The 21,324-nt window shown below is 48.0% G+C and overlaps 1 protein-coding gene and 49 non-coding genes across 50 annotated transcripts; all 50 read right to left on the bottom strand.

Moving 5' to 3' along the window:
- Positions 1–250: 250 nt before the first annotated feature.
- Trnav-uac (transfer RNA valine (anticodon UAC)) lies at positions 251–323 on the bottom strand. Its single transcript has one exon. It is a non-coding gene; the product is annotated as a tRNA-Val (tRNA).
- A 241-nt stretch (positions 324–564) lies between these two features.
- On the bottom strand, positions 565–637 carry Trnav-uac (transfer RNA valine (anticodon UAC)). Its single transcript has one exon. It is a non-coding gene; the product is annotated as a tRNA-Val (tRNA).
- Positions 638–879: 242 nt separating this feature from the next.
- Trnav-uac (transfer RNA valine (anticodon UAC)) lies at positions 880–952 on the bottom strand. Its single transcript has one exon. It is a non-coding gene; the product is annotated as a tRNA-Val (tRNA).
- Positions 953–1,194: 242 nt separating this feature from the next.
- On the bottom strand, positions 1,195–1,267 carry Trnav-uac (transfer RNA valine (anticodon UAC)). The gene has a single exon. It is a non-coding gene; the product is annotated as a tRNA-Val (tRNA).
- A 242-nt stretch (positions 1,268–1,509) lies between these two features.
- Trnav-uac (transfer RNA valine (anticodon UAC)) lies at positions 1,510–1,582 on the bottom strand. The gene has a single exon. It is a non-coding gene; the product is annotated as a tRNA-Val (tRNA).
- A 242-nt stretch (positions 1,583–1,824) lies between these two features.
- On the bottom strand, positions 1,825–1,897 carry Trnav-uac (transfer RNA valine (anticodon UAC)). The gene has a single exon. It is a non-coding gene; the product is annotated as a tRNA-Val (tRNA).
- A 242-nt stretch (positions 1,898–2,139) lies between these two features.
- Positions 2,140–2,212, bottom strand: Trnav-uac (transfer RNA valine (anticodon UAC)). The gene has a single exon. It is a non-coding gene; the product is annotated as a tRNA-Val (tRNA).
- A 242-nt stretch (positions 2,213–2,454) lies between these two features.
- Positions 2,455–2,527, bottom strand: Trnav-uac (transfer RNA valine (anticodon UAC)). The gene has a single exon. It is a non-coding gene; the product is annotated as a tRNA-Val (tRNA).
- A 242-nt stretch (positions 2,528–2,769) lies between these two features.
- Trnav-uac (transfer RNA valine (anticodon UAC)) lies at positions 2,770–2,842 on the bottom strand. The gene has a single exon. It is a non-coding gene; the product is annotated as a tRNA-Val (tRNA).
- Positions 2,843–3,084: 242 nt separating this feature from the next.
- Trnav-uac (transfer RNA valine (anticodon UAC)) lies at positions 3,085–3,157 on the bottom strand. The gene has a single exon. It is a non-coding gene; the product is annotated as a tRNA-Val (tRNA).
- Positions 3,158–3,399: 242 nt separating this feature from the next.
- On the bottom strand, positions 3,400–3,472 carry Trnav-uac (transfer RNA valine (anticodon UAC)). The gene has a single exon. It is a non-coding gene; the product is annotated as a tRNA-Val (tRNA).
- Positions 3,473–3,714: 242 nt separating this feature from the next.
- Positions 3,715–3,787, bottom strand: Trnav-uac (transfer RNA valine (anticodon UAC)). Its single transcript has one exon. It is a non-coding gene; the product is annotated as a tRNA-Val (tRNA).
- Positions 3,788–4,029: 242 nt separating this feature from the next.
- Positions 4,030–4,102, bottom strand: Trnav-uac (transfer RNA valine (anticodon UAC)). Its single transcript has one exon. It is a non-coding gene; the product is annotated as a tRNA-Val (tRNA).
- Positions 4,103–4,343: 241 nt separating this feature from the next.
- Positions 4,344–4,416, bottom strand: Trnav-uac (transfer RNA valine (anticodon UAC)). Its single transcript has one exon. It is a non-coding gene; the product is annotated as a tRNA-Val (tRNA).
- Positions 4,417–4,658: 242 nt separating this feature from the next.
- Trnav-uac (transfer RNA valine (anticodon UAC)) lies at positions 4,659–4,731 on the bottom strand. Its single transcript has one exon. It is a non-coding gene; the product is annotated as a tRNA-Val (tRNA).
- A 242-nt stretch (positions 4,732–4,973) lies between these two features.
- Trnav-uac (transfer RNA valine (anticodon UAC)) lies at positions 4,974–5,046 on the bottom strand. The gene has a single exon. It is a non-coding gene; the product is annotated as a tRNA-Val (tRNA).
- A 242-nt stretch (positions 5,047–5,288) lies between these two features.
- Positions 5,289–5,361, bottom strand: Trnav-uac (transfer RNA valine (anticodon UAC)). The gene has a single exon. It is a non-coding gene; the product is annotated as a tRNA-Val (tRNA).
- A 242-nt stretch (positions 5,362–5,603) lies between these two features.
- Trnav-uac (transfer RNA valine (anticodon UAC)) lies at positions 5,604–5,676 on the bottom strand. The gene has a single exon. It is a non-coding gene; the product is annotated as a tRNA-Val (tRNA).
- Positions 5,677–5,918: 242 nt separating this feature from the next.
- Positions 5,919–5,991, bottom strand: Trnav-uac (transfer RNA valine (anticodon UAC)). Its single transcript has one exon. It is a non-coding gene; the product is annotated as a tRNA-Val (tRNA).
- A 242-nt stretch (positions 5,992–6,233) lies between these two features.
- Trnav-uac (transfer RNA valine (anticodon UAC)) lies at positions 6,234–6,306 on the bottom strand. Its single transcript has one exon. It is a non-coding gene; the product is annotated as a tRNA-Val (tRNA).
- A 242-nt stretch (positions 6,307–6,548) lies between these two features.
- On the bottom strand, positions 6,549–6,621 carry Trnav-uac (transfer RNA valine (anticodon UAC)). Its single transcript has one exon. It is a non-coding gene; the product is annotated as a tRNA-Val (tRNA).
- Positions 6,622–6,863: 242 nt separating this feature from the next.
- Positions 6,864–6,936, bottom strand: Trnav-uac (transfer RNA valine (anticodon UAC)). The gene has a single exon. It is a non-coding gene; the product is annotated as a tRNA-Val (tRNA).
- Positions 6,937–7,178: 242 nt separating this feature from the next.
- On the bottom strand, positions 7,179–7,251 carry Trnav-uac (transfer RNA valine (anticodon UAC)). The gene has a single exon. It is a non-coding gene; the product is annotated as a tRNA-Val (tRNA).
- A 241-nt stretch (positions 7,252–7,492) lies between these two features.
- Trnav-uac (transfer RNA valine (anticodon UAC)) lies at positions 7,493–7,565 on the bottom strand. The gene has a single exon. It is a non-coding gene; the product is annotated as a tRNA-Val (tRNA).
- Positions 7,566–7,807: 242 nt separating this feature from the next.
- Positions 7,808–7,880, bottom strand: Trnav-uac (transfer RNA valine (anticodon UAC)). Its single transcript has one exon. It is a non-coding gene; the product is annotated as a tRNA-Val (tRNA).
- A 242-nt stretch (positions 7,881–8,122) lies between these two features.
- Positions 8,123–8,195, bottom strand: Trnai-uau (transfer RNA isoleucine (anticodon UAU)). Its single transcript has one exon. It is a non-coding gene; the product is annotated as a tRNA-Ile (tRNA).
- A 243-nt stretch (positions 8,196–8,438) lies between these two features.
- Trnav-uac (transfer RNA valine (anticodon UAC)) lies at positions 8,439–8,511 on the bottom strand. The gene has a single exon. It is a non-coding gene; the product is annotated as a tRNA-Val (tRNA).
- A 242-nt stretch (positions 8,512–8,753) lies between these two features.
- Trnav-uac (transfer RNA valine (anticodon UAC)) lies at positions 8,754–8,826 on the bottom strand. Its single transcript has one exon. It is a non-coding gene; the product is annotated as a tRNA-Val (tRNA).
- Positions 8,827–9,069: 243 nt separating this feature from the next.
- Positions 9,070–9,142, bottom strand: Trnav-uac (transfer RNA valine (anticodon UAC)). Its single transcript has one exon. It is a non-coding gene; the product is annotated as a tRNA-Val (tRNA).
- Positions 9,143–9,384: 242 nt separating this feature from the next.
- Trnav-uac (transfer RNA valine (anticodon UAC)) lies at positions 9,385–9,457 on the bottom strand. The gene has a single exon. It is a non-coding gene; the product is annotated as a tRNA-Val (tRNA).
- Positions 9,458–9,699: 242 nt separating this feature from the next.
- Positions 9,700–9,772, bottom strand: Trnav-uac (transfer RNA valine (anticodon UAC)). The gene has a single exon. It is a non-coding gene; the product is annotated as a tRNA-Val (tRNA).
- A 242-nt stretch (positions 9,773–10,014) lies between these two features.
- Positions 10,015–10,087, bottom strand: Trnav-uac (transfer RNA valine (anticodon UAC)). Its single transcript has one exon. It is a non-coding gene; the product is annotated as a tRNA-Val (tRNA).
- A 558-nt stretch (positions 10,088–10,645) lies between these two features.
- Positions 10,646–10,718, bottom strand: Trnav-uac (transfer RNA valine (anticodon UAC)). Its single transcript has one exon. It is a non-coding gene; the product is annotated as a tRNA-Val (tRNA).
- Positions 10,719–10,960: 242 nt separating this feature from the next.
- Trnav-uac (transfer RNA valine (anticodon UAC)) lies at positions 10,961–11,033 on the bottom strand. The gene has a single exon. It is a non-coding gene; the product is annotated as a tRNA-Val (tRNA).
- Positions 11,034–11,275: 242 nt separating this feature from the next.
- Positions 11,276–11,348, bottom strand: Trnav-uac (transfer RNA valine (anticodon UAC)). The gene has a single exon. It is a non-coding gene; the product is annotated as a tRNA-Val (tRNA).
- Positions 11,349–11,590: 242 nt separating this feature from the next.
- On the bottom strand, positions 11,591–11,663 carry Trnav-uac (transfer RNA valine (anticodon UAC)). The gene has a single exon. It is a non-coding gene; the product is annotated as a tRNA-Val (tRNA).
- A 242-nt stretch (positions 11,664–11,905) lies between these two features.
- Trnav-uac (transfer RNA valine (anticodon UAC)) lies at positions 11,906–11,978 on the bottom strand. Its single transcript has one exon. It is a non-coding gene; the product is annotated as a tRNA-Val (tRNA).
- A 242-nt stretch (positions 11,979–12,220) lies between these two features.
- Positions 12,221–12,293, bottom strand: Trnav-uac (transfer RNA valine (anticodon UAC)). Its single transcript has one exon. It is a non-coding gene; the product is annotated as a tRNA-Val (tRNA).
- Positions 12,294–12,535: 242 nt separating this feature from the next.
- Trnav-uac (transfer RNA valine (anticodon UAC)) lies at positions 12,536–12,608 on the bottom strand. The gene has a single exon. It is a non-coding gene; the product is annotated as a tRNA-Val (tRNA).
- A 242-nt stretch (positions 12,609–12,850) lies between these two features.
- Positions 12,851–12,923, bottom strand: Trnav-uac (transfer RNA valine (anticodon UAC)). The gene has a single exon. It is a non-coding gene; the product is annotated as a tRNA-Val (tRNA).
- Positions 12,924–13,165: 242 nt separating this feature from the next.
- Positions 13,166–13,235, bottom strand: Trnai-uau (transfer RNA isoleucine (anticodon UAU)). Its single transcript has one exon. It is a non-coding gene; the product is annotated as a tRNA-Ile (tRNA).
- A 3,741-nt stretch (positions 13,236–16,976) lies between these two features.
- On the bottom strand, positions 16,977–18,292 carry LOC144152096 (uncharacterized). The gene has a single exon (XM_077683309.1). It carries the CDS (start codon positions 18,163–18,165, stop codon positions 17,131–17,133), a length of 1,035 nt encoding a protein of 344 aa, XP_077539435.1. The 5' UTR covers positions 18,166–18,292; the 3' UTR covers positions 16,977–17,130.
- Positions 18,293–18,611: 319 nt separating this feature from the next.
- Positions 18,612–18,684, bottom strand: Trnav-uac (transfer RNA valine (anticodon UAC)). Its single transcript has one exon. It is a non-coding gene; the product is annotated as a tRNA-Val (tRNA).
- Positions 18,685–18,926: 242 nt separating this feature from the next.
- On the bottom strand, positions 18,927–18,999 carry Trnav-uac (transfer RNA valine (anticodon UAC)). Its single transcript has one exon. It is a non-coding gene; the product is annotated as a tRNA-Val (tRNA).
- Positions 19,000–19,557: 558 nt separating this feature from the next.
- Trnav-uac (transfer RNA valine (anticodon UAC)) lies at positions 19,558–19,630 on the bottom strand. Its single transcript has one exon. It is a non-coding gene; the product is annotated as a tRNA-Val (tRNA).
- Positions 19,631–19,872: 242 nt separating this feature from the next.
- Trnav-uac (transfer RNA valine (anticodon UAC)) lies at positions 19,873–19,945 on the bottom strand. Its single transcript has one exon. It is a non-coding gene; the product is annotated as a tRNA-Val (tRNA).
- Positions 19,946–20,187: 242 nt separating this feature from the next.
- On the bottom strand, positions 20,188–20,260 carry Trnav-uac (transfer RNA valine (anticodon UAC)). Its single transcript has one exon. It is a non-coding gene; the product is annotated as a tRNA-Val (tRNA).
- Positions 20,261–20,502: 242 nt separating this feature from the next.
- Trnav-uac (transfer RNA valine (anticodon UAC)) lies at positions 20,503–20,575 on the bottom strand. Its single transcript has one exon. It is a non-coding gene; the product is annotated as a tRNA-Val (tRNA).
- Positions 20,576–20,817: 242 nt separating this feature from the next.
- Positions 20,818–20,890, bottom strand: Trnav-uac (transfer RNA valine (anticodon UAC)). The gene has a single exon. It is a non-coding gene; the product is annotated as a tRNA-Val (tRNA).
- A 242-nt stretch (positions 20,891–21,132) lies between these two features.
- On the bottom strand, positions 21,133–21,205 carry Trnav-uac (transfer RNA valine (anticodon UAC)). The gene has a single exon. It is a non-coding gene; the product is annotated as a tRNA-Val (tRNA).
- Positions 21,206–21,324: the final 119 nt, after the last annotated feature.

The following is a 21,324-nucleotide window of genomic DNA, read 5'->3' as shown; positions in this document are numbered from 1 at the left end:
GATGAGGCGCGCCGTAGTGGAGGGCTCCGGATTAATTTTGACCACCTGGGGATCTTTAACGTGCGCCGAAATCTCGTACACACGGGCGTTTTTGCTTTTCGCCTCCATCAGAAAAGCGACCGCCGCGGCCGGGAATCGAACCCGCGACCTCGTGCTCAGCAGCGCAACGCCTTAGCCACTGAGCTACCGCGGCGGGTTTAAGAAAGGCCTTCGTTAATATTTCAATAAACAGAAAAATATGGCAAAAGGCTGTTTCCGCCCGGGATCGAAGCGGGGACCTTGCGCGTGTAAAGCGCACGTGATAACCACTACACCACGGAAACGAGGTTGAATGGATACACGACCTGTCCGTAGTGGGCGGAGTGTCCTCGGCGCTCCCTGCAATGTTTCGTTCAGTTTTTTAACCAACGTGGAGCGTAAAGTCCTGCGGGGACTCTAGAGAAGAAAGAGAACTATTTTTTACTGTTAGCATTTAGTGGCAATCTTCTGTCCACAGATTATGAATTAACTAGTAAGAAAGGCCTTCGTTAATATTTCAATAAACAGAAGAATACGGCAAAAGGCTGTTTCCGCCCGGGATCGAACCGGGGACCTTGCGCGTGTAAAGCGCTCGTGATAATCACTACACCACGGAAACGAGGTTGAATGGATACACGACCTGTCCGTAGTGGGCCGAGTGTCCTAGGCGCTCCCTGCAATGTTTCGTTCACTTTTTTAACCAACGTGGAGCGTAAAGTCCTGCGCGGACTCTAGAGAAGAAAGAGAAATATTTTTTTACCGTTAGCATTTAGCGGCAATCTTCTGTTCACAGATTACGAATTAACTATTAAGAAAGGCCTTCGTTAATATTTCAATAAACAGAAAAATATGGCAAAAGGCTGTTTCCGCCCGGGATCGAAGCGGGGACCTTGCGCGTGTAAAGCGCACGTGATAACCACTACACCACGGAAACGAGGTTGAATGGATACACGACCTGTCCGTAGTGGGCAGAGTGTCCTCGGCGCTCCCTGCAATGTTTCGTTCAGTTTTTTAACCAACGTGGAGCGTAAAGTCCTGCGGGGACTCTAGAGAAGAAAGAGAAATATTTTTTTACTGTTAGCATTTAGTGGCAATCTTCTGTCCACAGATTATGAATTAACTAGTAAGAAAGGCCTTCGTTAATATTTCAATAAACAGAAGAATACGGCAAAAGGCTGTTTCCGCCCGGGATCGAACCGGGGACCTTGCGCGTGTAAAGCGCACGTGATAATCACTACACCACGGAAACGAGGTTGAATGGATACACGACCTGTCCGTAGTGGGCCGAGTGTCCTAGGCGCTCCCTGCAATGTTTCGTTCACTTTTTTAACCAACGTGGAGCGTAAAGTCCTGCGCGGACTCTAGAGAAGAAAGAGAAATATTTTTTTACCGTTAGCATTTACCGGCAATCTTCTGTTCACAGATTACGAATTAACTATTAAGAAAGGCCTTCGTTAATATTTCAATAAACAGAAAAATATGGCAAAAGGCTGTTTCCGCCCGGGATCGAAGCGGGGACCTTGCGCGTGTAAAGCGCACGTGATAACCACTACACCACGGAAACGAGGTTGAATGGATACACGACCTGTCCGTAGTGGGCAGAGTGTCCTCGGCGCTCCCTGCATTGTTTCGTTCAGTTTTTTAACCAACGTGGAGCGTAAAGTCCTGCTGGGGCTCTAGAGAAGAAAGAGAAATATTTTTTTACTGTTAGCATTTAGTGGCAATCTTCTGTCCACAGATTATGAATTAACTAGTAAGAAAGGCCTTGGTTAATATTTCAATAAACAGAAGAATACGGCAAAAGGCTGTTTCCGCCCGGGATCGAACCAGGGACCTTGCGCGTGTAAAGCGCACGTGATAACCACTACACCACGGAAACGAGGTTGAATGGATACACGACCTGCCCGTAGTGGGCCGAGTGTCCTAGGCGCTCCCTGCAATGTTTCGTTCACTTTTTTAACCAACGTGGAGCGTAAAGTCCTGCGGGGACTCTAGAGGAGAAAGAGAAATATTTTATTACCGTTAGCATTTAGCGGCAATCTTCTGTTCACAGATTACGAATTAACTAGTAAGAAAGGCCTTCGTTAATATTTCAATAAACAGAAAAATACGGCAAAACGCTGTTTCCGCCCGGGATCGAAGCGGGGACCTTGCGCGTGTAAAGCGCACGTGATAACCACTACACCACGGAAACAAGGTTGAACGGATGCACGACCTGTCCGTAGTGGGCCGAGTGTCCTCGGCGCTCCCTGCAATGTTTTGTTCAGTTTTTTAACCAACGTGGAGCGTAAAGTCCTGCGGGGTCTCTGGAGAAGAAAGAGAAATATTTTTTTACCGCTAGCATTTAGGGGCAATCTTCTGTTCACAGATTACGAATTAACTAGTAAGAAAGGCCTTCGTTAATATTTCAATAAACAGAAAAATACGGCAAAAGGCTGTTTCCGCCCGGGATCGAACCGGGGACCTTGCGCGTGTAAAGCGCACGTGATAACCACTACACCACGGAAACAAGGTTGAACGGATGCACGACCTGTCCGTAGTGGGCCGAGTGTCCTCGGCGCTCCCTGCAATGTTTCGTTCAGTTTTTTAACCAACGTGGAGCGTAAAGTCCTGCGGGGTCTCTGGAGAAGAAAGAGAAATATTTTTCTACCGTTAGCATTTAACGGCAATCTTCTGTTCACAGATTACGAATTAACTAGTAAGAAAGGCCTTCGTAAATATTTCAATAAACAGAAAAATACGGCAAAAGGCTGTTTCCGGCCGGGATCGAACCGGGGACCTTGCGCGTGTAAAGCGCACGTGATAACCACTACACCACGGAAACAAGGTTGAACGGATGCACGACCTGTCCGTAGTGGGCCGAGTGTCCTCGGCGCTCCCTGCAATGTTTCGTTCAGTTTTTTAACCAACGTGGAGCGTAAAGTCCTGCGGGGAGTCTAGAGAAGAAAGAGAAATATTTTTTTACCGTTAGCATTTAGCGGCAATCTTCTGTTCACAGATTACGAATTAACTAGTATAAAAGGCCTTCGTTAATATTTCAATAAACAGAAAAGTAGGGCAAAAGGCTGTTTCCGCCCGGGATCGAACCGGGGACCTTGCGCGTGTAAAGCGCACGTGATAACCACTACACCACGGAAACAAGGTTGAACGGATGCACGACCTGTCCGTAGTGGGCCGAGTGTCCTCGGAGCTCCCTGCAATGTTTCGTTCAGTTTTTTGACCAACGTGGAGCGTAAAGTCCTGTGGGGTCTCTGGAGAAGAAAGAGAAATATTTTTCTACCGTTAGCATTTTGCGGCAATCTTCTGTTCCCAGATTACGAATTAACTAGAAAGAAAGGCCTTCGTTAATATTTCAATAAACAGAAAAATACGGCAACAGGCTGTTTCCGCCCGGGATCGAACCGGGAACCTTGCGCGTGTAAAGCGCACGTGATAACCACTACACCACGGAAACAAGGTTGAACGGATGCACGACCTGTCCGTAGTGGGCCGAGTGTCCTCGGCGCTCCCTGCAATGTTTCGTTCAGTTTTTTAACCAACGTGGAGCGTAAAGTCCTGCGGGGTCTCTGGAGAAGAAAGAGAAATATTTTTCTACCGTTAGCATTTAGCGGCAATCTTCTGTTCACAGATTACGAATTAACTAGTAAGAAAGGCCTTCGTAAATATTTCAATAAACAGAAAAATACGGCAAAAGGCTGTTTCCGGCCGGGATCGAACCGGGGACCTTGCGCGTGTAAAGCGCACGTGATAACCACTACACCACGGAAACAAGGTTGAATGGATACACGACCTGTCCGTAGTGGGCCGAGTGTCCTCGGCGCTCCCTGCAATGTTTCGTTCAGTTTTTTAACCAACGTGGAGCGTAAAGTCCTGCGGGTACTCTAGAGAAGAAAGAGAAATACTTTTTTACTGTTAGCATTTAGTGGCAATCTTCTGTCCACAGATTACGAATTAACTAGTAAGAAAGGCCTTCGTTAATATTTCAATAAACAGAAGAATACGGCAAAAGGCTGTTTCCGCCCGGGATCGAACCGGGGACCTTGCGCGTGTAAAGCGCACGTGATAACCACTACACCACGGAAACAAGGTTGAACGGATGCACGACCTGTCCGTAGTGGGCCGAGTGTCCTCGGCGCTCCCTGCAATGTTTCGTTCACTTTTTTAACCAACGTGGAGCGTAAAGTCCTGCGGGGTCTCTGGAGAAGAAAGAGAAATATTTTTCTACCGTTAGCATTTAGCGGCAATCTTGTGTTCACAGATTACGAATAACTATTAAGAAAGGCCTTCGTAAATATTTCAAAAAACAGAAAAATACGGCAAAAGGCTGTTTCCGCCCGGGATCGAACCGGGGACCTTGCGCGTGTAAAGCGCACGTGATAACCACTACACCACGGAAACAAGGTTGAACGGATGCACGACCTGTCCGTAGTGGGCCGAGTGTCCTCGGCGCTCCCTGCAATGTTTCGTTCAGTTTTTTAACCAACGTGGAGCGTAAAGTCCTGCGGGGACTCTAGAGAAGAAAGAGAAGTATTTTTTTACTGTTAGCATTTAGTGGCAATCTTCTGCCCACAGATTACGAATTAACTATTAGGAAAGGCCTTCGTTAATATTTCAATAAACAGAAAAATATGGCAAAAGGCTGTTTCCGCCCGGGATCGAAGCGGGGACCTTGCGCGTGTAAAGCGCACGTGATAACCACTACACCACGGAAACGAGGTTGAATGGATACACGACCTGTCCGTAGTGGGCAGAGTGTCCTCGGCGCTCCCTGCATTGTTTCGTTCAGTTTTTTAACCAACGTGGAGCGTAAAGTCCTGCTGGGGCTCTAGAGAAGAAAGAGAAATATTTTTTTACTGTTAGCATTTAGTGGCAATCTTCTGTCCACAGATTATGAATTAACTAGTAAGAAAGGCCTTGGTTAATATTTCAATAAACAGAAGAATACGGCAAAAGGCTGTTTCCGCCCGGGATCGAACCAGGGACCTTGCGCGTGTAAAGCGCACGTGATAACCACTACACCACGGAAACGAGGTTGAATGGATACACGACCTGCCCGTAGTGGGCCGAGTGTCCTAGGCGCTCCCTGCAATGTTTCGTTCACTTTTTTAACCAACGTGGAGCGTAAAGTCCTGCGGGGACTCTAGAGGAGAAAGAGAAATATTTTATTACCGTTAGCATTTAGCGGCAATCTTCTGTTCACAGATTACGAATTAACTAGTAAGAAAGGCCTTCGTTAATATTTCAATAAACAGAAAAATACGGCAAAACGCTGTTTCCGCCCGGGATCGAAGCGGGGACCTTGCGCGTGTAAAGCGCACGTGATAACCACTACACCACGGAAACAAGGTTGAACGGATGCACGACCTGTCCGTAGTGGGCCGAGTGTCCTCGGCGCTCCCTGCAATGTTTTGTTCAGTTTTTTAACCAACGTGGAGCGTAAAGTCCTGCGGGGTCTCTGGAGAAGAAAGAGAAATATTTTTTTACCGCTAGCATTTAGGGGCAATCTTCTGTTCACAGATTACGAATTAACTAGTAAGAAAGGCCTTCGTTAATATTTCAATAAACAGAAAAATACGGCAAAAGGCTGTTTCCGCCCGGGATCGAACCGGGGACCTTGCGCGTGTAAAGCGCACGTGATAACCACTACACCACGGAAACAAGGTTGAACGGATGCACGACCTGTCCGTAGTGGGCCGAGTGTCCTCGGCGCTCCCTGCAATGTTTCGTTCAGTTTTTTAACCAACGTGGAGCGTAAAGTCCTGCGGGGTCTCTGGAGAAGAAAGAGAAATATTTTTCTACCGTTAGCATTTAACGGCAATCTTCTGTTCACAGATTACGAATTAACTAGTAAGAAAGGCCTTCGTAAATATTTCAATAAACAGAAAAATACGGCAAAAGGCTGTTTCCGGCCGGGATCGAACCGGGGACCTTGCGCGTGTAAAGCGCACGTGATAACCACTACACCACGGAAACAAGGTTGAACGGATGCACGACCTGTCCGTAGTGGGCCGAGTGTCCTCGGCGCTCCCTGCAATGTTTCGTTCAGTTTTTTAACCAACGTGGAGCGTAAAGTCCTGCGGGGAGTCTAGAGAAGAAAGAGAAATATTTTTTTACCGTTAGCATTTAGCGGCAATCTTCTGTTCACAGATTACGAATTAACTAGTATAAAAGGCCTTCGTTAATATTTCAATAAACAGAAAAGTAGGGCAAAAGGCTGTTTCCGCCCGGGATCGAACCGGGGACCTTGCGCGTGTAAAGCGCACGTGATAACCACTACACCACGGAAACAAGGTTGAACGGATGCACGACCTGTCCGTAGTGGGCCGAGTGTCCTCGGAGCTCCCTGCAATGTTTCGTTCAGTTTTTTGACCAACGTGGAGCGTAAAGTCCTGTGGGGTCTCTGGAGAAGAAAGAGAAATATTTTTCTACCGTTAGCATTTTGCGGCAATCTTCTGTTCCCAGATTACGAATTAACTAGAAAGAAAGGCCTTCGTTAATATTTCAATAAACAGAAAAATACGGCAACAGGCTGTTTCCGCCCGGGATCGAACCGGGAACCTTGCGCGTGTAAAGCGCACGTGATAACCACTACACCACGGAAACAAGGTTGAACGGATGCACGACCTGTCCGTAGTGGGCCGAGTGTCCTCGGCGCTCCCTGCAATGTTTCGTTCAGTTTTTTAACCAACGTGGAGCGTAAAGTCCTGCGGGGTCTCTGGAGAAGAAAGAGAAATATTTTTCTACCGTTAGCATTTAGCGGCAATCTTCTGTTCACAGATTACGAATTAACTAGTAAGAAAGGCCTTCGTAAATATTTCAATAAACAGAAAAATACGGCAAAAGGCTGTTTCCGGCCGGGATCGAACCGGGGACCTTGCGCGTGTAAAGCGCACGTGATAACCACTACACCACGGAAACAAGGTTGAATGGATACACGACCTGTCCGTAGTGGGCCGAGTGTCCTCGGCGCTCCCTGCAATGTTTCGTTCAGTTTTTTAACCAACGTGGAGCGTAAAGTCCTGCGGGTACTCTAGAGAAGAAAGAGAAATACTTTTTTACTGTTAGCATTTAGTGGCAATCTTCTGTCCACAGATTACGAATTAACTAGTAAGAAAGGCCTTCGTTAATATTTCAATAAACAGAAGAATACGGCAAAAGGCTGTTTCCGCCCGGGATCGAACCGGGGACCTTGCGCGTGTAAAGCGCACGTGATAACCACTACACCACGGAAACAAGGTTGAACGGATGCACGACCTGTCCGTAGTGGGCCGAGTGTCCTCGGCGCTCCCTGCAATGTTTCGTTCACTTTTTTAACCAACGTGGAGCGTAAAGTCCTGCGGGGTCTCTGGAGAAGAAAGAGAAATATTTTTCTACCGTTAGCATTTAGCGGCAATCTTGTGTTCACAGATTACGAATAACTATTAAGAAAGGCCTTCGTAAATATTTCAAAAAACAGAAAAATACGGCAAAAGGCTGTTTCCGCCCGGGATCGAACCGGGGACCTTGCGCGTGTAAAGCGCACGTGATAACCACTACACCACGGAAACAAGGTTGAACGGATGCACGACCTGTCCGTAGTGGGCCGAGTGTCCTCGGCGCTCCCTGCAATGTTTCGTTCAGTTTTTTAACCAACGTGGAGCGTAAAGTCCTGCGGGGACTCTAGAGAAGAAAGAGAAGTATTTTTTTACTGTTAGCATTTAGTGGCAATCTTCTGCCCACAGATTACGAATTAACTATTAGGAAAGGCCTTCGTTAATATTTCAATAAACCGAAGAATACGGCAAAAGGCTGTTTCCGCCCGGGATCGAACCGGGGACCTTGCGCGTGTAAAGCGCACGTGATAACCACTACACCACGGAAACAAGGTTGAACGGATGCACGACCTGTCCGTAGTGGGCCGAGTGTCCTCGGCGCTCCCTGCAATGTTTCGTTCAGTTTTTTAACCAACGTGGAGCGTAAAGTCCTGCGGGGTCTCTGGAGAAGAAAGAGAAATATTTTTCTACCGTTAGCATTTTGCGGCAATCTTCTGTTCCCAGATTACGAATTAACTAGTATAAAACGCCTTCGTTAATATTTCCATAAAGAGAAAAATACAGCAAAAGGTTGCTTCCGCCCGGGATCGAACCGGGGACCTTGCGCGTATAAAGCGCACGTGAAAACCACTACACCACGGTAACGAGGTTGAACGCATACACGACCTGTCCGTAGTGGGCCGAGTGTCCTAGGCGCTCACTGCAATGTTTCGTTCACTTTTTTAACCAACGTGGAGCGTAAAGTCCTGCTGGGACTCTAGAGAAGAAAGAGAAATATTTTTTTACCGTTAGCATTTAGCGGCAATCTTCTGTTCACAGATTACGAATTAACTAGAAAGAAAGGCCTTCGTTATATATTTCAATAAACAGAAAAATACGGCAAAAGGCTGTTTCCGCCCGGGATCGAACCGGGAACCTTGCGCGTGTAAAGCGCACGTGATAACCACTACACCACGGAAACAAGGTTGTACGGATGCACGACCTGTCCGTAGTGGGCCGAGTGTCCTCGGCGCTCCCTGCAATGTTTCGTTCAGTTTTTTAACCAACGTGGAGCGTAAAGTCCTGAGGGGTCTCCGGAGAAGAAAGAGAAATATTTTTCTACCGTTAGCATTTAGCGGCAATCTTCTGTTCACAGATTACGAATTAACTAGTAAGAAAGGCCTTCGTAAATATTTCAATAAACAGAAAAATACGGCAAAAGGCTGTTTCCGGCCGGGATCGAACCGGGGACCTTGCGCGTGTAAAGCGCACGTGATAACCACTACACCACGGAAACAAGGTTGAACGGATGCACGACCTGTCCGTAGAGGGCCGAGTGTCCTCGGCGCTCCCTGCACTGTTTCGTTCAGTTTTTTTAACCAACGTGGAGCGTAAAGTCCGGCGGGGACTCTAGAGAAGAAAGAGAAATATTTTTTTACTGTTAGCATTTAGTGGCAATCTTCTGTCCACAGATTACGAAATAACTAGTAAGAAAGGCCTTCGTTAATATTTCAATAAACAGAAGAATACGGCAAAAGGCTGTTTCTGCCCGGGATCGAACTGGGGACCTTGCGCGTGTAAAGCGCACGTGATAACCACTACACCACGGAAACAAGGTTGAACGGATGCACGACCTGTCCGTAGTGGGCCGAGTGTCCCAGGCGCTCCCTGCAATGTTTCGTTCACTTTTTTAACCAACGTGGAGCGTAAAGTCCTGCGGGGACTCTAGAGAAGAAAGAGAAATATTTTTTTACCGTTAGCATTTAGCGGCAAACTTCTGTTCACAGATTACGAATTAACTAGTAAGAAAGGCCTTCGTTAATATTTCAATAAACAGAAAAATACGGCAAAAGGCTGTTTCCGCCCGGGATCGAACCGGGTACCTTGCGCGTGTAAAGCGCACGTGATAACTACTACACCACGGAAACAAGGTTGAACGGATGCACGACCTGTCCGTAGTGGGCCGAGTGTCCTCGGCGCTCCCTGCAATGTTTCGTTCAGTTTTTTAACCAACGTGGAGCGTAAAGTCCTGCGGGGTCTCTGGAGAAGAAAGAGAAATATTTTTCTACCGTTAGCATTTAGCGGCAATCTTCTTTTCACAGATTACGAATTAACTAGAAAGAAAGGCCTTCGTAAATATTTCAATAAACAGAAAAATACGGCAAAAGGCTGTTTCCGGCCGGGATCGAACCGGGGACCTTGCGCGTGTAAAGCGCACGTGATAACCACTACAAAACGGAAACAAGGTTGAACGGATGCACGACCTGTCCGTAGTGGGCCGAGTGTCCTCGGCGCTCCCTGCAATGTTTCGTTCATTTTTTTAATCAACGTGGAGCGTAAAGTCCTGCGGGGTCTCTGGAGAAGAAAGAGAAATATTTTTCTACCGTTAGCATTTAGCGGCAATCTTCTGTTCACAGATTACGAATTAACTAGTAGGAAAGGCCTTCGTAAATATTTCAATAAACAGAAAAATACGGCAAAAGGCTGTTTCCGGCCGGGATCGAACCGGGGACCTTGCGCGTGTAAAGCGCACGTGATAACCACTACACCACGGAAACAAGGTTTAACGGATGCACGACCTGTCCGTAGTGGGCGGAGTGTCCTCGGCGCTCCCTGCAATGTTTCGTTCAGTTTTTTAACCAACGTGGAGCGTAAAGTCCTGCGGGGTCTCTGGAGAAGAAAGAGAAATATTTTTTTTACCGTTAGCATTTTGCGGCAATCTTCTGTTCCCAGATTACGAATTAACTAGTATAAAAGGCCTTCGTTAATATTTCCATGATGAGAAAAATACAGCAAAAGGTTGCTTCCGCCCGTGATCGAGCCGGGGACCTTGCGCGTATAAAGCGCACGTGAAAACCACTACACCACGGTAACGAGGTTGAACGCATACACGACCTGTCCGTAGTGGGCCGATTGTCCTCGGCGCTCCCTGCAATGTTTCGTTCAGTTTTTTAACCAACGTGGAGCGTAAAGTCATGCGGGGACTCTAGAGAAGAAAGAGAAATATTTTTTTATCGTTAGCATTTAGAGGCAATCTTCTGTTCACAGATTACGAATTAACTAGTAAGAAAGGCCTTCGTTAATATTTCAATAACCTGAAGAATAGGGCAAAAGGCTGTTTCCGCCCGGGATCGAACCGGGGACCTTGCGCGTGTAAAGCGCACGTGATAACCACTACACCACGGAATCGAGGTTGAACGGATGCACGACCTATCCCTAGTGGGCCGAGTGTCCTAGGCGCTCCCTGCTATGTTTCGTTCAGTTTTTTAACCAACGTGGAGCGTAAAGTTCTGCGGGGACTCTAGAGAAGAAAGAGAAATATTTTTTTCCCGTTAGCATTTAGCGGCAATCTTCAGTTCACAGATTACGAATTAACTAGTAAGAAAGGCCTTCGTTAATATTTCAATAAACAGAAAAATACGGCAAAAGGCTGTTTCCGCCCGGGATCGAACCGGGGACCTTGCGCGTGTAAAGCGCACGTGATAACCACTACACCACGGAAACAAGGTTGAACGGATGCACGACCTGTCCGTAGTGGGCCGAGTGTCCTAGGCGCTCCCTGCAATGTTTCGTTCACTTTTTGAACCAACGTGGAGCGTAAAGTCCTGCGGGGACTCTAGAGAAGAAAGAGAAATATTTTTTTACCGTTAGCGTTTAGCGGCAATCTTCTGTTGACAGATTACGAATTAACTAGTAAGAAAGGCCTTCGTTAATATTTCAATAAACAGAAAAATACGGCAAAAGGCTGTTTCCGACCGGGATCGAACCGGGGACCTTGCGCGTGTAAAGCGCACGTGATAACCACTACACCACGGAAACAAGGTTGAACGGATGCACGACCTGTCCGTAGTGGGCCGAGTGTCCTCGGCGCTCCCTGCAATGTCTCGTTCAGTTTTTTAACCAACGTGGAGCGTAAAGTCCTGCGGGGTCTCTGGAGAAGAAAGAGAAATATTTTTCTACCGTTAGCATTTAGCGGCAATCTTCTGTTCACAGATTACGAATTAACTAGTAGGAAAGGCCTTCGTAAATATTACAATAAACAGAAAAATACGGCAAAAGGCTGTTTCCGGCCGGGATAGAACCGGGGACCTTGCGCGTGTAAAGCGCACGTGATAACCACTACACCACGGAAACAAGGTTTAACGGATGCACGACCTGTCCGTAGTGGGCCGAGTGTCCTCGGCGCTCCCTGCAATGTTTCGTTCAGTTTTTTAACCAACGTGGAGCGTAAAGTCCTGCGGGGTCTCTGGAGAAGAAAGAGAAATATTTTTCTGCCGTTAGCATTTAGCGGCAATTTTCTGTTCACAGATTACGAATTAACTAGTAAGAAAGGCCTTCGTTAATATTTCAATAAACAGAAAAATACGGCAAAAGGCTGTTTCCGACCGGGATCGAACCGGGGACCTTGCGCGTGTAAAGCGCACGTGATAACCACTACAACACGGAAACAAGGTTGAACGGATGCACGACCTGTCCGTAGTGGGCCGAGTGTCCTCGGCGCTCCCTGCAATGTCTCGTTCAGTTTTTTAACCAACGTGGAGCGTAAAGTCCTGCGGGGACTCTAGAGAAGAAAGAGAAATATTTTTTTACTGTTAGCATTTAGTGGCAATCTTCTGTCCACAGATTACGAATTAACTAGTAAGAAAGGCCTTCGTTAATATTTCAATAAACAGAAGAATACGGCAAAAGGCTGTTTCCGCCCGGGATCGAACCGGGGACCTTGCGCGTGTAAAGCGCACGTGATAACCACTACACCACGAAAACACGGTTGAACGGATGCACGACCTGTCCGTAGTGGACCGAGTGTCCTAGGCGCTCCCTGCAATGTTTCGTTCAGTTTTTTAACCAACGTGGAGCGTAAAGTCCTGCGGGGACTCTAGAGAAGAAAGAGAAATATTTTTTTACCGTTAGCATTTAGCGGCAATCTTCTGTTCACAGATTACGAATTAACTAGTAAGAAAGGCCTTCGTTAATATTTCAATAAACAGAAATACACGGCAAAAGGCTGTTTCCGCCCGGGATCGAACCGGGGACCTTGCGCGTGTAAAGCGCACGTGATAACCACTACACCACGGAAACGAGGTTGAATGGATACACGACCTGTCCGTAGTGGGCTGAGTGTCCTCGGCGCTCCCTGCAATGTTTCGTTCAGTTTTTTAACCAACGTGGAGCGTAAAGTCCTGCGGGGACTCTAGAGAAGAAAGAGAAATATTTTTTTACTGTTAGCATTTAGTGGCAATCTTCTGTCCACAGATTACGAATTAACTAGTAAGAAAGGCCTTCGTTAGTATTTCAATAAACAGAAGAATACGGCAAAAGGCTGTTTCCGCCCGGGATCGAACCGGGGACCTTGCGCCTGTACAGCGCACGTGATAACCACTACACCACGGAAACGAGGTTGAATGGATACACGACCTGTCCGTAGTGGGCCGAGTTTCCTCGGCGCTCCCTGCAATGTTTCGTTCAGTTTTTTAACCAACGTGGAGCGTAAAGTCCTGCGGGGTCTCTGGAGAAGAAAGAGAAATATTTTTCTACCGTTAGCATTTTGCGGCAATCTTCTGTTCCCAGATTACGAATTAACTAGTATAAAACGCCTTCGTTAATATTTCCATAAAGAGAAAAATACAGCAAAAGGTTGCTTCCGCCCGGGATCGAACCGGGGACCTTGCGCGTATAAAGCGCACGTGAAAACCACTACACCACGGTTTTTTTTTTTTTTTTTTTTTTTTTTTTTCTTTATTGCCACACTCTGACAGAGAACAAGCACACAAAGCAAGGAAAACAGGTACACAAAGCTGTAACATACACTGATAAAACTGCTAACAGTCTTTTGCTAGCAGGAAATGGCTAAAACTGGTTAAGGTTTGTCAGCGACTCCATTACTGGAAGCCATTCCGGGGGGTCAGGCTGTGTCTTCCAAACCTCTACAATCAAACGAACAGTTTCTCCAAAGTATTCCTTGGAACGCTTAGCACCAACATCGCGGTGGCGTATAGCCATGCGAGATTTCCATATGCCGTGCAGAGCCAAAACCATCACCACATCATACGGCAACCCGCCGTCATTCTCGATGGGTATAAACCTGATTCCGTAGGCGTCTAGAGGGAAATCTTTCTTCAAAGTCCTCTGAAGCACATCCCAAAAAAAGACCCCATCCCAACACTCTAAAAACACGTGTTCTACTGTCTCCGGCTTTTTGCACGGATAACAGTCAACCCCCCACGGAACGTCCAGTCCTTTCTCTTTTTGCCACGTTTTGACTGGTAGGACACCCGCGTGGAGCTTAAAAAAGAACGTTTTCACCCATGGCGGTACCGCCATAGATTTCACGCGTTTAAGCACATCCTGGCCTGGCCCTGCACAGTACATTGACCGGTACAGTGGAACTGGAAATACAGAGTCAACGAGATCATTATACAATTTTTTCCGCGTGACGCTACATAGGTATTCCATCGTGAAGCGGGCACGCAAAAACTGGGTCGCTTGAAACACTTCGCGGAAGTATCCCTTCATTGTCGAGACAGGAAAACGTGCTGACGCTATAACAAAATCGGGTAACACCACAGACAACTTCATTTGGCAAACAGTACGCAAAAAGGGGTCTTGTACATCGCGAAGGAAAAGAAAACGATTGACAACCTGTCGTAAAAACAAATGAGACAAGGAAAGGCCCCCGCGACGCACGCGCCGAAACAAGTTCGTTCGACTTGTTTTTTCCCACGTGGACTCCCAAATCAACACGGCGAAAACGCGGTGCAACGCCTGCACATGCGCACGCGAACAGTGTAACACCTGGAGCACGTACCATATTTTGCTTATCAAGAACACATTGCAGACTGAGCCTCTTGCAAAAATGGAGAGCCCAGTGCCTTGCCATTTTTCTGCTTTATCGCGCAATTCAGCTGTCTGTCTGCGCCAATAGGGATCACTGTCCTCGTAGTTTTCGAGAGGCACACCTAGGTATCTGGTTGGCGTCGTCTGCCAGCTTATACTTTCAAACACCTCAGGGGCATCTTGCCATTGGCCGTGCCAGAAACCTAAACATTTTTGCCAGTTCACACTGCTGGCACTGTATTTACAGAAGACCTTTAGTGTCTTTACAGCTTCGCTTATGCTGCTTTTATCAACAAAGAAAAGTGCAATGTCGTCGGCATAGGCCAACACACGCACCTCACACGACTGTAGTCGAAAGCCGTTGATGGTTTTGCTTCCAATAACACTCAAACAAAACGCTTCTACATATACACAGAAAAGCAATGGGGACAATGGGCAACCCTGACGTACGCCACGTTGAACCTGCACTGCTTTGCTGAGGGACTTGTTCACAACGAGGCTAGTTGAACACCCACTATACGCCATGCGTACTCCTTGAAGAATAACAGCCCCTACATTTATGTGCTCTAACATGGCTATAAGGAGCTCGTGTGATACCTGATCGAACGCCTTCTCCAGGTCTACCTGAAGCATTGCTAGAGAACCTTGAGTGCTGTCGCAACACTCAAGAACGCTTCGAGCAGTATGAATGTTCGTTACTATCGACCGCCCCTTTATACCACATGTTTGATGCGGTCCAACGATGTCCCTAATAACAGTCTGCAAGCGACTCGCCAGAATTTTCATTAAAATCTTATAGTCTACATTAGTGAGACTGATTGGGCGATACCCAGATACAGCTCGGAGTTTGGCGTCATCATCTGACTTAGGAATAAAAATGGTGTGCGACTCATGAAAAGACGGTGGCAGCACACCATTCTGATACGCCTCAGCGTATAACGTACACAACACCGGACTTAGGCACTCTTTAAACTTTTTATAGAATGCAGCGCTTAGCCCATCGGGGCCAGGCGTCTTTCCCGGGCTCAAGTCCTCTATAGCTTTTCTTACTTCATTCTCCGTTATGTCTGTTTCGAGCAGTGCTGACACCTCTTTGTTTAGGCATGGCAACAATCTCAAAAATTCATCCTTAAACGCCACGACATCAATAGCGTGACGTGCAAACAGCTTGTCGTAAAAGTTACGAAAATAGCGTTCTATGCTGGCTTGGTCCTTGTACAAGACGCCTTCGCTTTCTATTTCCACTATCGCATTTCTGCGAGCGTACTTTTTCTCGGAGCATAAGGCTCTTTTGGTCGGCGCCTCTCCCAGCAGCATCTTTTCTGCTCTTGCGCGAACAAGCGCGCCATGATATTTGCCCTGATCTAAGACCTCGAGCTGTGCTTTAACATTCTGTATGTCATCTCTGCACGTCCCCGGCGATTTACATTCTGCTACAATAAGAGCATCGAGATTACTTCGTAGCGTGGCTTCTTTCTTTTTCTCGTCGCTCTTCATTACAGAAGAACGTTCAAGGCCTTTTAGCTTAACTTCTTGTTTAAACAGCTCCCACTTCCGAATGAAGTTCGTCACTCCTGAGCTGCTAAATGAGGTCCGTGCGCATGTGTCAACCGCCTCGACAAATTTATCATCTTGCAGAAGTTTGTTGTTCATTTTCCACAAACCCCAGGAGAACGCGTTTCCACGTTTAGCGGCCCTGCCTAGTGTTAACGACACCAGACAATGGTCGCTAAATGAAACTGGGGTCACTTCGTAATTGTCACATTCACGTACGAGTTCTACGGAAAGATACACCCTGTCGAGCCGCGCATGACTATTGCCCTGAAAGTGTGTATAGCGAACGGTGCCTGCATTGCTCATACTATCACCTGCATCTTCCAGGGCGCAGCCGGCTACTATCTCATTCAGTACCACCGTACTGGCGTCCCTGAAATTGGTCGTGCTGCTTTTGTCGCGCGCTGAGCAAACACAATTATAATCGCCCATTAAAATTAAGAGCCGTTCCGTCTCACACCATGGACGCATTTCTTCAAAGAAAGCCTTCCTTTCGGCTGTATTGGTGGGCCCGTAGACACATATTACACGCCATTCATTGGAACAATACTCCAAGTCGCACACAACATACCGCCCCGTTTCCGAGGCGGTGACAGTCTTTAGAGCGGCCCCTAAGCTTCTCCGAATTAGAAGTGCGCAACCCGCAGAAAACCCGACTGCATGCGACACGCAAACATCATAGCGCGCAATAAAGGGCCGCACCATACGATCCGTCTGGTCCTCCCTCCCAACTTTGGTCTCTTGCAAGGCCACGATGTCCAAATCCTCATCTGTTACGAGTCGATACACCTGATTTTGACGTCTCCGATCCGAAAATCCCCTGACGTTAAGCGTGGCGATGCGCATTGGTTTGCTCAAATAAACCATGTTTAGGAGGGAGCTAGACTTATTCCACAACACTTACATTCATGCAGCACGAAAAAGAAAGACGCTTCGTCAACTGCAAACATCCCATACACGCTCCAAAATCTCGCACTTATAAAACATTCGTATGGCCTGCGGGATTCACGGCAACTACAATACACACTGCCACGCTCCCCCCAGCCAAACCTAAAGATGAAAGCATAAGCATCACGAACACAATACCCCCTCCAAAAATACTGCCTTGACCCAACTACACTGTTGCGTTTAGTTCGTTGGCGATTCAAAACAGCAGCGCAACAACCAACACAGAGAAACAGGATGGCGACTACCTTTCGTAGTGACGTGCTGGCTAAGTGGGCGAAGCCGGAGTTTTCGTTCGGTCTGGAGGGACGTTGGGCTTCGGCTTGAAGCTCGGACGTCTCACTGAAACCGCTTTAGCCGGGGGCTCCTCGCTGCTGGTGAGTCCGTCAACCTGCTCTGTGTCGTTGCTTTCGCGTTGTCGTTTTGCCACGGCCCCACTCAGGTCCATTTGCACGGCTTCGGCTGCTAGAGCCGACACCTCCGTCGTCCCCTGCCTTGCCGCTCCGGTGCCGTTGTCCTCGTTCGACGAGACGTGAGGGGGAGGCGTCTTCGGCTCGACCGGCTGCTCCTTTTCAGGAACGCGCTGGCCAGCCTCGGCCTCGACCCGCCCCGCCGACGTCGACTCCTTCACCACCTTGTCGGCTACTCCTGCAGCTGTCTCCTCCGCTTCTGCCTCGTCCATGAGGTTTTCGCGGAGGTCGTCCTCCCTCGCTGGACCGGTGACGCTGGCATAGGACTTAACGCAGGCGCTTGCATCATGCCCGAAGCGACGGCACGAAGAACACTTCGGAACCTTGCATTCTCGCCTGACGTGCCCCTTGAGGTTGCAACGTAAGCACTGCGGGGCCCTTCCGGCGACGACGACGAGGGCCTTGTCACCCGCCACACGAAGTTCGTGCGGCAGGTCGTCGATGGTCACGCCCGCCTTCAACTTCAGGGTCACCGTCCGAAGTGTCGAGCCCTTGTCTTGGATGCCTTCGACGCGCCACCGCTCCCTGCGCACCTCGCCGACACGCCCGTAGGGTGCCAGCGCAGCGCGAACGGCGTCGTCCGGCACGTTGTGCAGCAGCCAGTGAAGCTTGAGGCGGGCTTCTTGATTCGACGGGTCGATAACAAGGCACCGACGATCCTTCACCTTGATATCAGCGAGCGCAGAAATCTTCTTTACACCCTCCGCCGACTTGAACGTCACTGCCCAAACGTGACTCATCTGGTACGCCCCCAAAGCCACGACGTCGGGGAGCAGTTCCAGACGAGCCAAAACGTCCCGAAAATCCTCAACACGGTAAGGCCGGGCACGCATGTCGGCATGAAGAAAAACCGTGTTTAAAACCGACTGACCTGAAGGAAACTGTGGCAAAAGTACTTGATAATCATCAGCATCCTGGGCAAATTTCCTGTTACCGCGGGCCGAAAGGCCCGCTGAAGCCGCTCCTTGGGCGGAGCTCGACATTCTGCGACCGCTCGCTAGCGCTACCGGAAGCAGAACCACTACACCACGGTAACGAGGTTGAACGCATACACGACCTGTCCGTAGTGGGCCGAGTGTCCTAGGCGCTCACTGCAATGTTTCGTTCACTTTTTTAACCAACGTGGAGCGTAAAGTCCTGCTGGGACTCTAGAGAAGAAAGAGAAATATTTTTTTACCGTTAGCATTTAGCGGCAATGTTCTGTTCACAGATTACGAATTAACTAGAAAGAAAGGCCTTCGTTATATATTTCAATAAACAGAAAAATACGGCAAAAGGCTGTTTCCGCCCGGGATCGAACCGGGAACCTTGCGCGTGTAAAGCGCACGTGATAACCACTACACCACGGAAACAAGGTTGTACGGATGCACGACCTGTCCGTAGTGGGCCGAGTGTCCTCGGCGCTCCCTGCAATGTTTCGTTCAGTTTTTTAACCAACGTGGAGCGTAAAGTCCTGAGGGGTCTCTGGAGAAGAAAGAGAAATATTTTTCTACCGTTAGCATTTAGCGGCAATCTTCTGTTCACAGATTACGAATTAACTAGTAGGAAAGGCCTTCGTAAATATTTCAATAAACAGAAAAATACGGCAAAAGGCTGTTTCCGGCCGGGATCGAACCGGGGACCTTGCGCGTGTAAAGCGCACGTGATAACCACTACACCACGGAAACAAGGTTTAACGGATGCACGACCTGTCCGTAGTGGGCGGAGTGTCCTCGGCGCTCCCTGCAATGTTTCGTTCAGTTTTTTAACCAACGTGGAGCGTAAAGTCCTGCGGGGTCTCTGGAGAAGAAAGAGAAATATTTTTTTTACCGTTAGCATTTTGCGGCAATCTTCTGTTCCCAGATTACGAATTAACTAGTATAAAAGGCCTTCGTTAATATTTCCATGATGAGAAAAATACAGCAAAAGGTTGCTTCCGCCCGTGATCGAGCCGGGGACCTTGCGCGTATAAAGCGCACGTGAAAACCACTACACCACGGTAACGAGGTTGAACGCATACACGACCTGTCCGTAGTGGGCCGATTGTCCTCGGCGCTCCCTGCAATGTTTCGTTCAGTTTTTTAACCAACGTGGAGCGTAAAGTCATGCGGGGACTCTAGAGAAGAAAGAGAAATATTTTTTTATCGTTAGCATTTAGAGGCAATCTTCTGTTCACAGATTACGAATTAACTAGTAAGAAAGGCCTTCGTTAATATTTCAATAACCTGAAGAATAGGGCAAAAGGCTGTTTCCGCCCGGGATCGAACCGGGGACCTTGCGCGTGTAAAGCGCACGTGATAACCACTACACCACGGAATCGAGGTTGAACGGATGCACGACCTATCCCTAGTGGGCCGAGTGTCCTAGGCGCTCCCTGCTATGTTTCGTTCAGTTTTTTAACCAACGTGGAGCGTAAAGTTCTGCGGGGACTCTAGAGAAGAAAGAGAAATATTTTTTTCCCGTTAGCATTTAGCGGCAATCTTCAGTTCACAGATTACGAATTAACTAGTAAGAAAGGCCTTCGTTAATATTTCAATAAACAGAAAAATACGGCAAAAGGCTGTTTCCGCCCGGGATCGAACCGGGGACCTTGCGCGTGTAAAGCGCACGTGATAACCACTACACCACGGAAACAAGGTTGAACGGATGCACGACCTGTCCGTAGTGGGCCGAGTGTCCTAGGCGCTCCCTGCAATGTTTCGTTCACTTTTTGAACCAACGTGGAGCGTAAAGTCCTGCGGGGACTCTAGAGAAGAAAGAGAAATATTTTTTTACCGTTAGCGTTTAGCGGCAATCTTCTGTTGACAGATTACGAATTAACTAGTAAGAAAGGCCTTCGTTAATATTTCAATAAACAGAAAAATACGGCAAAAGGCTGTTTCCGACCGGGATCGAACCGGGGACCTTGCGCGTGTAAAGCGCACGTGATAACCACTACACCACGGAAACAAGGTTGAACGGATGCACGACCTGTCCGTAGTGGGCCGAGTGTCCTCGGCGCTCCCTGCAATGTCTCGTTCAGTTTTTTAACCAACGTGGAGCGTAAAGTCCTGCGGGGTCTCTGGAGAAGAAAGAGAAATATTTTTCTACCGTTAGCATTTAGCGGCAATCTTCTGTTCACAGATTACGAATTAACTAGTAGGAAAGGCCTTCGTAAATATTACAATAAACAGAAAAATACGGCAAAAGGCTGTTTCCGGCCGGGAAAGAACCGGGGACCTTGCGCGTGTAAAGCGCACGTGATAACCACTACACCACGGAAACAAGGTTTAACGGATGCACGACCTGTCCGTAGTGGGCCGAGTGTCCTCGGCGCTCCCTGCAATGTTTCGTTCAGTTTTTTAACCAACGTGGAGCGTAAAGTCCTGCGGGGTCTCTGGAGAAGAAAGAGAAATATTTTTCTGCCGTTAGCATTTAGCGGCAATTTTCTGTTCACAGATTACGAATTAACTAGTAAGAAAGGCCTTCGTTAATATTTCAATAAACAGAAAAATACGGCAAAAGGCTGTTTCCGACCGGGATCGAACCGGGGACCTTGCGCGTGTAAAGCGCACGTGATAACCACTACAACACGGAAACAAGGTTGAACGGATGCACGACCTGTCCGTAGTGGGCCGAGTGTCCTCGGCGCTCCCTGCAATGTCTCGTTCAGTTTTTTAACCAACGTGGAGCGTAAAGTCCTGCGGGGACTCTAGAGAAGAAAGAGAAATATTTTTTTACTGTTAGCATTTAGTGGCAATCTTCTGTCCACAGATTACGAATTAACTAGTAAGAAAGGCCTTCGTTAATATTTCAATAAACAGAAGAATACGGCAAAAGGCTGTTTCCGCCCGGGATCGAACCGGGGACCTTGCGCGTGTAAAGCGCACGTGATAACCACTACACCACGAAAACACGGTTGAACGGATGCACGACCTGTCCGTAGTGGACCGAGTGTCCTAGGCGCTCCCTGCAATGTTTCGTTCAGTTTTTTAACCAACGTGGAGCGTAAAGTCCTGCGGGGACTCTAGAGA

The sequence above is a fragment of the Haemaphysalis longicornis genome, unplaced genomic scaffold, assembly GCF_048455015.1.
Source record: "Haemaphysalis longicornis isolate Haplotype H1 unplaced genomic scaffold, Haemaphysalis longicornis Haplotype H1 scaffold_9, whole genome shotgun sequence".
Lineage (NCBI taxonomy): Eukaryota > Metazoa > Arthropoda > Arachnida > Ixodida > Ixodidae > Haemaphysalis > Haemaphysalis longicornis.
The sequence above is the reverse complement of the archived record's forward strand: the minus strand, read 5'-3'. Positions and strand labels throughout refer to the sequence as shown.

Excerpts from the sequence above, each read along its gene's own strand:
- LOC144152096 (XM_077683309.1), bottom strand. The coding sequence starts at position 18,165 with ATGCGTGCCCGGCCTTACCGTGTTGAGGATTTTCGGGACGTTTTGGCT.